The following is an 11,262-nucleotide window of genomic DNA, read 5'->3' on the forward strand; positions in this document are numbered from 1 at the left end:
AAACAAAGTATTTCACTGTTTTAGCCTTTCTGATTGTTTTCTGGTAAATTAATGCTTTATTATAACTTGTGTGTTTTTGCATTTATTCATGTAGTTTTTTCTTTCAAACATCTTCAAAAAATGTGAAAATCAGCCAAATGACTCCACCCTTTAATGTCAAACTGTTAATACCCACCTGTGAATGTTGGCAGTGTAGTGACACACAGGTGGAATATATTATGCTGGTTGAGAACAAGTCATGAATGGTCTGGTCTCCCTACTAATAAACCCCTCCCCTTTTTTTTCACGGACAGTACGTGCAGCCTAAATGAAGTGGAACTTGTTCAGGCATCAGACAACGCCCATGGTCGCTGCTAAGCCAACGGGAGCCAGTGCCTTGACTGTGACTCCAGCGCCGGTCGCGTTAGTCTCGGCAGACAACTCCACCGAACCAGTGAGCAAGAATGATGCCTTTGACGAGATCAAAAACAAGTTCCTGAATGAAATCGACAAGATCCCACGTGAGTGCCACGCAAGCCCCAATCATCCGATCAGCCATCAGTTCCCATTGATACAACTCTAAGCAATGAATTTGGAATTAGATTTTCTCTTTTTGCTGCAGGCATTTGCAGGCCTTTAATGTCTTTATTCAGTATTGATCACTGGCTGCTCTTCCTAATGGCAGAGAAATCTAATTTTCACTAGATCTAATTGCTAACCTACCACCTTTTACTAAATATATTTGGCTCAGGACGTGACAGGAGGCTTAATGATTGGTCGGTCAAATGTCACAGTATTTACTTGTAGCTTTTCTGTGTGGGTTCATCTGTACACTGGTCTGTATATGCTCCTCAGTGCCATCATGGGCCATCATTGCCATCGCTGTGGTCGCCGCTTTACTCATTCTAACATGCTGCTTCTGCATCGTCAAGAAGTGCTGTTTCAAAAAGAAGAAGAACAAGAAGGGCAAGAAGGGGAAGGGTGACATGGGAATGAAGAACCTGAAAGGTGGAGAGGTATGTTCTGCCTCAGGAGGACGTTTCCTGCCTGATATAATTTATAATTGTACTGAATATAAAGCAAAGCTAACAACAAATGTCTTTAACCTATATATGACTATAATAATAGGCCTATTATATAAAGGCTTAGGGGTGTTGTGTTTGGCATTGTAATAAAATAATAACAAAAAGCATTTTTCCATATTTTACTCAAGTAGCTTTAAAAATAATTTAGCCTGTTTGAATTGTGTTGGATTTTAGGCTAGATGAAAACAGAGATTCTTTACAATTTTGATGTTTTCTAACCCAGTTTTTCTCCACAGTTGTTAATTACATTCTTTATCCACCATGGTTAATGTTTTTTAATTTATTTGTTTCTCTTTCTTTTTTTCATTTAATGTATTTGTCATTAATGTTATTGTTGCTCTTTCTCTCACTTATGCTTTGGGACTTGAGTGGAAAATGACAAGACTTTAACATACAGAACAGCCATTGTTTTTCTCCTCGTCCTGAAAGAGTAATTATTTAAATTACTAGTTAGTACAATGGTGTTGTTTTGGGCCTATAATTATTATTTTTTCCACAAACATGATTGATAATTTGATGAGGTGCAGTAACATATCTAAAATTGATGTTATTTTAAAACTCCAATGGACTTGCTGCACAAGATATGATTGTGCTAATGAGGGGGCTTCTCCGTCTGTCATTTTCCTCAGTCCCTACAGTGTAGCTAACTACATTTGCTGTGATTACCCTTCTTTGGTGTCTGCTGTGAGTTCAATCTCTTCCTTTGTCTCTGCTCTCCTCCTTCCTGCTTTGTGTCTTATGTGTGCTCCGTGTATCTTGACTGTGGTGGACTTCTCTGCCTACGGTAGGTCTGATAGCACGCGGCACCCCTCTCTGGCCACTCTGTGTAAGCACAGACCAGGGCAGGGTGGGAGCGGTGGTGGGAGTGGGGTTGGGCTGGGCTGGGCTTGGAGGGGTTGGATTGCAGTGATGATGACAATGAGTGCTATGGCTTCCTTAGTTTTTGCAAGCTTAGGTGCTGTGGGTGCTTGAGGACTCCATGGGAGCGATTAAGCTGCTTCGCAAAACCCACTGAACTGATATGCCGCACTAAATGCTATGTCTTGTATATCCAGAGATTGCAATTTTGGCATAAAAAACAACAAAAAACAGAACAGACATCTGTTTAAGTTGTCTATGGTTTGAAATGAACATGAAACTCATCCTATGGTTGAGCCTTTGAATGATGAGTGCACTGAGCAGCTCACTAGAGATCACTAACATGCATGTGCAAGGGGTAAGCTGGATATTTGTCAAATATTAGCTGAAACTTTACCTCACTGAGAGCTTGGAGCATGTTTCCACTATTAGAGGCCTCTATTGTGTATCACGACCAAAAATACTGATGTCTTACAAATAATTCCTCTTCAAAGATTTGCTAACTTAGCTATAAAATAAATATGGTGTACCCCAGGTTGTGCAAACATGCTCCGAGTTCCACAGCAGATAAAGATGTTTGTACCCCTTGACAAAGACCAGCATATGCCCTTGCAGTAGGTACCATTGAATGGCCACAACTTGACTTGAGAGTAACTTTCCTGGATGACCCATGCTGCTGACATACTAGGTGACAGTCATTGATCCCCTCTCTCTCCCTGAAGCACTTGGGTGCCATTGAAGAGAAATGGTGGGCCAGAATGTTTGCCCACATCTTCAGTCAAATGCAAAAGCCTGATTTTAGTCGATCCAAACCTAATGCCGCACGAGTCAACCGGCTGCTTTAGTACACATTCTGCTTAATAAAAACTCAGTACTGAGCTTACATTTCAACCCATGGAGTTGAAAGGGCATTCATTCAGACGTACCATTTCTTTATCTTTGAACCCCCTCTGAAAGTTCGAGAGGAACTGCTAATTCTCAGCATGATCCCTCAGTGGATGTGTACATTTCACTCGAGACATTAATATAGATTTTTGGGGGCCTCGACGTTTAAATGAAACATCAACGCATAACCTTTACCACACTTAAGACATCACAAGATAAACCATTTACATTTACCATCAGAAATAATCTTGGATCCTGCATTGTGTGGCCTGGCATGCTTGAATGAAAAGCATTTACAACAATAAAGATACAGAATGCCACGTAGGACACTGTGTGAGAATGTGAGTGTATTTGGTTGTGCGTGTGTGTGTGTGTGTGTGTGTGTGTGTGTGTGTGTGTGTGTGTGTGTGGGAGATGGGTGAGTGGGGGTGTGAAGCATGCATGTAAGTCTGCATGTTCAACAGCATTTTCGGGCCGTTCTAGGTAAAATAAAATAAAAAACTCTAGAGCCAGGGTATGGAGTGTAATATTTTGAGGGAAAAATACTCTAAGTACGAGATTATGTCCATAATGTACAAAAAGATTTATTTTTTGGGTTAAAAACCCTCCACTTAGCTTCAGTTTGCAAGGTTGGGTCAATGCTCCTGCTCCTTCCGTACGTGCTGGCTGCAGTAGAGAAAATTAAATGAATTTTAGCGTCCGGATTAGAAACTTTTTAGATTAGAAATTTTGTCTCATAATCACAATAATATGATGTCTACACATATGTGGCGTGGTGAGGTCGCTCCAGCCTTGGAGAGCAGGGCGATGTGGTTCCCTGACAGGAACATTTTTTCCTGTTTAACATAAAAATTGAATCAACTTTACGACTTATAGTGCTGTGCAAAAGTCTTGAGCCACCTTTTTTTGAAAGTTGGGAAATAGGTGCATTGAGCTATTTTCAAACATCCATGATTCAGAAATTTCACAGTTTGATTCTTAAGAACTTGACTTTCAGATACGGTTGATCTGCGCTAGACTGTTTTTTTAGGCCTGCCACGTCTTCTTTTGTTCTCCACTTGTCCAGTTTCGTCACATTTCTAAAGGTCATACCACATACCATCCATCCATCCATTCTCTTCCACTTATCCTTGTCAGGGTTGCGGGGGGGCTTTAGCCTATCCCAGCTGTCTTAGGGCGAGAGGGAGGGTACACGCTGGACAGGTCGTCAGTCTGCCACAGGCATAATGCTACATACCATCCTGATATATTCCAAGTTTTTGGATAATAGCTTTTTGGGTATAACCTGTTGGTGCAAAATGCTATTTTATGCCTATGAAACTGTTATGTTTTTTGTAGACTCAACTTAAGAAATAGATGTTGCAACTTCCTCCTTGTAACAAAGTCCCTAAAGATACAAGACAAAATTGGTTCTTTGTTAAGTTGTCTGTTATGTGTAGACACAACACTGGTTCATTCCTTGTGTTAAGTGTATTTCTTATGCTTAAATGATTCATACTTCAGTGTTAAATAGCTTAATAAACAAAAAAGAAAACAGTCCTCTGAAAATGATCAGGTTTAAAGACTGGACTGGCAGCAATTATCCAAAGAAAAACTTTGCAAGGCTCTCAGAATGCCTGGGAAATTATTGCTCAAGACCACTTTAAAGATTACAAGAAACACTGACTCCTTGGAAGTAAAATATAAAGAAATGAGGGATGGCTCAAGTGTTTTGCACAGTTCTACAAATCACAGAATTTTCTCCCAATTCTCAAGTTATCATGTACCCCTTAGAATGGTCCTAACATGCCGCTGTATGCATCTAAGGACGTGCGTGCGTGTGGGTATGGTGGGGTTCAGTATGCTGTGCAGCGAGTGTGCGCGGTAGTGCATTATCTGTGTGGATGCCCTGTTCCTTTTCCAGATCAGTAAGTAGCTGGATCTCACGAAGACGTCAGTGTTTTTTCAGGAGGGGAGCCGTAGAAAAGGAGGCCACGCTGAGAGATTACCCAGTATCTTATAGCAAAATGAAAGTTTACTTTAAGATTCATATCTTAGCAAATTGCTCTTGCTAGATTAGTCGTGACCGCCTCTAAAGATATGGGACCCTGAAGAGTCACTGGGTGTAATGTAAAAGCAAGATGCACGATAACAGAAGATTTGAATTATCTTCTTCATCATGCCCTGATTATCTCAGGAGCAGTTAAATGTCAGTAAGCTGCTGAATGTTGTTCTGGCGTGTGATTAAGTGGGACAATAATTTGCATCAGCTCGAAAATCTGGACTCTGGAATAAATTATGAAATCTTTCAATCATTCACTTAGTTACAGCAGTCAGCCCAGAGTACAGTAATTGAAGCAAAGTCATAACAACAATATCAATGTAAACACATTAATGGGATTTAAGGTTGTCAGGAGGAGATAGATGCCAGACATTAATATAGTCTGGCTTACAGTAAACTGATTGCCAGACTGCCAATATCACCGCGGTTTGAGCAAGTTTGAGAGCTTTTCAAGAAGTGTCAGTAAGTACTGCGTCAGTGCTTTGATCAAATCACATCTACGCCTGATAGCGCTGTCCTTCACATTCACTCAGTGAGGACGCTCAGCCTCTGTTGGAAACACTGTACACGGAGCCAACTAAATAGCAAGGACACCTAGCACTGCAATGCAATAATGCAGCAGCTCTGTAATAAATGTTAACTTGTTTTTGAAAAGCATCCCATGATATCCTTTAACGTGCTTGCTTTTGACATTGGCTCTTCGTTGCTGATACAGCGTTACTCTGTGTGGGATACGCCATCACAATTTTTCAGACTTTTTAAACAACTTAACATGACTCATTTGAAATGAGTCATGTTTGGGATTTGTGCAGCTACCTGTGTGATGCTGTTCCTTCAAAGTAAAAGTCCTCTTCCCCGCTCTGTTTCTGTTTTTTTGTCCACTCCTTGTAATATCACTATTACTGGTAGCTACACAAGTGAGTCATATTAATTTGAGATTTTACAGTGACTTTAAGAAGTGAAATTGAGACCTTCCAAGGGTTTAGCAGAGCTGTTGTACTAGATTGCATTGCAATGTAAGTTGTTCCTGTTTTTTTCGTTCACTCCTTTTCTATTTGCTTTTATTCTGTTGTTTCTCTCCTTAATCTCAATCTCTCTCTGCCCCTCTTTCTCAGTCTTTTACGTAACATACACTTCTATTGAAACAACACTTGTACAACAGTTTGTAGTTCCCTGCCTTTGATTTATGCAGATTTAAAAGACTCGTAGCGCTCATGAAAACAAAAAAAAAAAGAAAAACAGCAAATGGTGTCACCCAAGAAATAGTGAAATCAAGTCAGGTTGCAACCGTGGTCATCGATGAGCAGATTGCACTAGTAACACGGGGGTAAGTGGCAGGTAGGTGCTGTGACTAACCCGACTGCTGATACCCAAGGTTTGGTGTTCAGCACAGATGGCTCCGCTGAACCGTCATCTCACTCCTTTTTCTGCCACCGTCCCCCCTTCTGTCATTGCAGAAACCGCAGGATGACGATGATGAAGAAGATGATGTGGAACCTGGACTGACTGGGGATGAAAAAGAAGAGGAAGTGAAGGAGAAGGAAAAGTTAGGGAAGCTGCAGTACTCAATTGATTATGACTTCCAAGAGAACAAGGCAAGTGCTTGAGTAGTTTATTTGACATTTTCTTGTCAAAATGAACTCAAAGCAGACCCTGTGAGTAGTTACTAATGTGTGAAGCATCACATGCTAAATGTTCTTTTTTAGCACATCTTCTGGTGTAGTAGTTCTTAGTTGATTTGCCAAAATAAAAATGAAACCAAAATTGGGTTTTTAGTTTTAGTTCAACCTTTCCTGCCTTAACTGCATAACTTCTTATTCCCTAGTTGGCTGTGGGAATCCTGCAAGCCGCTGATCTCCTCTCCATGGACAGTGGTGGCACCTCAGATCCCTACGTGAAAGTCTTTGTCCTCCCAGACAAGAAGAAAAAGTTTGACACAAAGGTTCACAAGAAAACACTGAATCCTGTATTCAATGAGACCTTTACCTTTAAGGTAAGTTACTAGCAAAAGCTAAATGGCCTTTATTAATTACTTAGTAAAACAACATGAATGTCAAGTCATTTGATGTGTGGACAGGTCCTGATAAGAGTCAGCTTCTCCTCTAATTTCCCTCTTCTGTCCTCTAGAGCTGAGCAGGTACTATGTTTCTTATTTCTTTTCAACAGTGATGAAAAACAGCAGACACACTGAAGGTGTCTGACAAGGAGAATATGGTAGAGAATCAAATTAAAGGAGAGGGCCACCTCTGGTGCACTTTGCGTGCTGACACAGCTCTGTGAAAACAACTCAGCTTTACTTTGTCAAAGTCAGGGACAGGCAGCTGTGCTGAAGCAGCATGTTATGAAGCTAGACAATTCTGAGCTCCAGGCCAGGGGCAACAGCCAATACTGGTCTGATCTAGATTTATCTGATCTTTATACATCAAGTATCTTTTGTCATAAACCGTTAGAAATGTGTGCTCATTGCTACCGGTTGAATTAAACTTAAATTAGTAAAATAGGTAAATGGGTTGTTATCTTTCAGATACCATTCCAAGAGATGGGAGGAAAGACTCTGGTAATGTCCGTTTATGACTTTGATCGCTTCTCTAAGCATGACGTCATTGGAGAGATTAAAATACCCATGAACACCCTTGACTTGGCAAAGCCAATTGAGGAGTGGAGAGACCTGGACAGTGCAGATCAAGAAGAGGTAAGAAGAGTGTTACTACCTCTATCACACTGCTGATATCACTCTTTAAAAACCTGCTGTATGTCCACACAGGTGCCTCTTTAAAAGGCTATTCTAAGAAAGCTCTTTAATAAAAGTCCACTTTAAGCATAAATTAAAACAAAATACTTTTTTCCCTCTGGGATTCTTGTGCAGCTCATTCAAGAGTTTGGTCTTTCCCTTTTTGTTCTCCTTCAACCAGTATAGCATAGCTACAATTTCATTTCTGTATTTCTTCCTATGTCTCAGCAGTAATGTATGCTGTGACACTACAGAGCTTCTTTTCCACTGGAATTATTTCTTGCTGATATGTTATTAACTTTGGATACATCAGCTATATAGATAGTATTAAAAATAAAGTAATGGCAGCAGGAATTATTGTTAATGAATATGCTTACTTAAAATGTTATATAAATGACACCGTTTCTGTATTTGTGCAAAGAAAAGGTTCTGCTTCAGATCTGCTTTAACTTTCTCTCCTCCTGCCTCGTCCTCACAGCCGGAGAAGCTGGGTGACATTTGCATCTCCCTGCGTTATGTCCCCACTGCCGGCAAACTCACCATCTGTATTCTGGAGGCCAAGAACCTCAAGAAAATGGATGTGGGTGGATTGTCAGGTGGGCTCCTCTATATATATATTTATTTATTTATATATACATATATGTACTGTACTAAGCTTAAATATTTTATTCCTTATTAATTTCTTTGGAGCAAAGAGACATTTAGGTGTAGCAAACTGCATTGTGCGGAGGAGAAAGCATGTGAGCACAGCCATTAGGTCGGTTCTGCTCTGCTCACGTGCTGATGCTGCAGTAGTCACCATGCAGCAACCCTCACGTCTTCTGGGTTCAGCGTTGGCCCCATCTGTTGGTGCATTAAAGCAGTGCGACTAAAGCGTGCATGTGCGAGGGATTTCTGTCAGCCTCTATCGTGATTTTCCTCTGTTTTTGTTTTCAGATCCATATGTGAAAATCAACCTTTTGCAGAATGGAAAGAGGCTGAAGAAGAAGAAGACGACAGTGAAAAAGAACACTTTGAATCCTTATTACAATGAGTCATTCAGCTTTGAGATCCCTCTTGAGCAAATGCAGGTAAGGATGCGGAATAGTCCTGTCAAATCTTTAACGTTTAGTAGGTGCAGAAAGAGTAACATTGCCAGGGGCGTAATTTCCAGGGGGGTTAGGGGGGTTATGACCCCCCCAATATTTAGACCCAACCAATGTAACCCCCCCAATAAAATTATGAATTATCTTGCATAAAAAGGCTGTTGATTTTCTTTACTCATTTCAGGTATTACCAGCAAAATAGTTGCATGTTTAATCATCTGGGAATTTACCCAGGGATCTGGGAATTTACCCCACCCCCACCCCGTCAATGTTCAGCACAAAGTTACGCCAATGAACACTGCATCCTGTCAACACATGCTGTTTAACGAGCGTTATATAAATTTTGTCTATCAAGTAATCTGTGATCAAGCATACCACGAACGACTGTGTGGCAGTTATATTTATATGAAATTGTCACTATCCCAAATTGTCTTTTATTTTATGAGAACATGATGTGGTATTTTCCAGTTAAGTGAGTATGTAAATCCACCTGTGTACACAGGCTTTCTAATTTTCAGGTCTTTCATGAAATTTATGATGGTACTTGTAGTTGTGAAGTAGAGTACACAAGAAGTGGGATCGGTGTGATGATTAGTGAGCTTTGGAGGTACTAGACATCTTATATTTCATGTACAGACATAAGAGTGATTTCAATATTCTCATCTAACTTTATTCAAACAATGAAAACCACCACACTAACACCCATTTATTATCACTTGTGACCAAAGGGACCACTGACCATGTAAACATATTTTTATCATGTGAAAAAGAAAGTTGTCATGTGACTCTATGATGAAAATGTTCTTTTCATGACTGTCACATGTTGCTGTGTGTTATAAAATAGAAGTTATATGTACTTTAGCACCAAAAACATTGTATATGATGACTTTCTGTGGTGTGTAGGACGCTATACACTAAGCATTGCTCATACTTTGCAGAAAGCATAAACACTCCCCAGGCTTCTGACACCAGTAACCAATTAAAATATCTTTCAGTAACGTCAGATTTCTACAGTCCACTTCAGATTTTGTAAACCTTTCTTCCTGCTCTCCCAGAAAATCCTAGCTGTGATCACAGTGCTGGATTACGACAAGATTGGCAAGAATGATGCCATTGGGAAGATCTTGGTAGGAAGCAAGTCCACAGGGGCTGGGCTGAAACACTGGTCCGACATGCTGGCCAACCCCCGTCGCCCCATTGCCCAGTGGCATCCACTGCAGCCAGAGGAAGAGGTGGATGCCGCTCTCGCAGCCCTGAATGCCAAGAAGTAAACCCACCTACACCATCTCCACACCTACCCACCCATGCATTTCCCATCATTTCCCAGTGTATATTCCAGACAAACACCCCAACTGCACATCTGCTCCCCTCTCCACATTTTTTTCCTTCTCCTCCTTCCTTCCCCACTGCCACCCTTCAAAAGATCCACTGATACCATTTGACATGAAGGGAGTAGTTTAAAAAAAGCATCATGTTATATAAAATCATGCCACTAAAAAAAGAAGATAAGTTACAGGATGGACAGATGCTCCGTTGATTTCCTTTAGATCTATTTTTGTATTGGGGTTGTGGTTCCATTATATTATAAGAATACATAGTAGAATATGAAGAAGGGTAAGAGTGCTATACGGGAATCTGGTCATAGAGGGGATAAAACATACAACATTCACTCATATTGTACTTCTTATCTTTTCCCTTTAGTGACACATGTTGCTTAGAATAGAGCTTAATAATAAAATGCTTTATACTGCCATATGATAGAGAAATAACACAAGCAGGTTCATTCCTTAGGTGTATTGTGCACCATGTTCCACACCTGCCAGTTATCATACTAGATGATTCTGTTAGTTTAAAGTACATTCCTAGAGGTGGGTAGCAAAGTAGGGATAGACACATATCCAGTTACCCACAAACACACTGCCGTTTTGATTAGTTACCCTTCCGCCCATCGTCTCAGGAAAACTGAGAGGAAAGTGAAACTCCATGCCTTTTTTTCTAAACGGGTTATTATTATTCTGATACTCAAGTAGACGAGAAAAATATTCAATTCAAGATCTTTTTGAGTGACCCAAGGCTCACGAGTAGTGTTAGTTTATCCTTAAAGTGGTGTGTCAGGGGAGAGGGAGGGAATAATGGATTTGGAGTAAAAAAGGGTATTTGTGTATATATTTTTTTCCACCGTGCAAAAAGGCTGCATCTGTCATCGGAACAACAAGCGTGGAAATATCAGAGCAGGTACAACAAAGACTGATTCCAAGCACCAATGACATGATATTTACAAGGTGTCGATTACCGCCTGCAGTCTACCACCTCCCCTCCCAACGCCTCTGATTCTGTATCTCACTTGTTCAGTGCTACTGCCATTAGTCATGGACTTGACACAAGGGTTTTACTTCAAAGGAATCCCTATAACCGTCTTACAGTCATAAAGGAGACAAGCCTTCCAAGTAACAAAATAAGCAATTTTCAACTACCAGGGACGCCTTCCAGTTAGCAGTGTTGTTCTCTTCATTTCTTTCTTTCCCCTGTTTTTTTAATCTCTTTTTCCTTTTATCTCAGTTCCTTTTTTTCTATTTGACTTCAAACATTTTTGTTCCT

At 40.5% G+C, this 11,262-nt stretch overlaps 1 protein-coding gene across 3 annotated transcripts; it reads left to right on the forward strand.

Annotated features, from left to right (window-relative positions):
* Positions 1-307: 307 nt before the first annotated feature.
* LOC146610936 (synaptotagmin-2-like) lies at positions 308-10,034 on the forward strand. Of its 3 annotated transcripts, XM_085344083.1 has the most exons (9): positions 308-500; positions 835-995; positions 6,306-6,443; positions 6,674-6,841; positions 6,983-6,985; positions 7,373-7,540; positions 8,058-8,175; positions 8,516-8,649; positions 9,720-10,034. In XM_085344083.1, the coding sequence occupies exons 1-9, from the start codon at positions 308-310 to the stop codon at positions 9,933-9,935; spliced, it is 1,299 nt and encodes a 432-aa protein (XP_085200209.1). In that variant the 3' UTR covers positions 9,936-10,034. The 3 variants fall into 3 exon arrangements, with proteins under 3 accessions (XP_085200209.1, XP_085200207.1, XP_085200208.1); XM_085344081.1 differs by lacking the exon at positions 6,983-6,985; XM_085344082.1 differs by lacking the exon at positions 6,983-6,985 and having other exon boundaries at positions 6,315-6,443.
* The last annotated feature ends 1,228 nt before the right edge of the window (positions 10,035-11,262 follow it).

This window comes from Diplotaxodon limnothrissa, linkage group LG20 (genome assembly GCF_057381915.1).
Source record: "Diplotaxodon limnothrissa isolate DT_005_m linkage group LG20, D_limnothrissa_male_GT1.1, whole genome shotgun sequence".
In the NCBI taxonomy this organism is placed as follows: Eukaryota; Metazoa; Chordata; class Actinopteri; order Cichliformes; family Cichlidae; genus Diplotaxodon; species Diplotaxodon limnothrissa.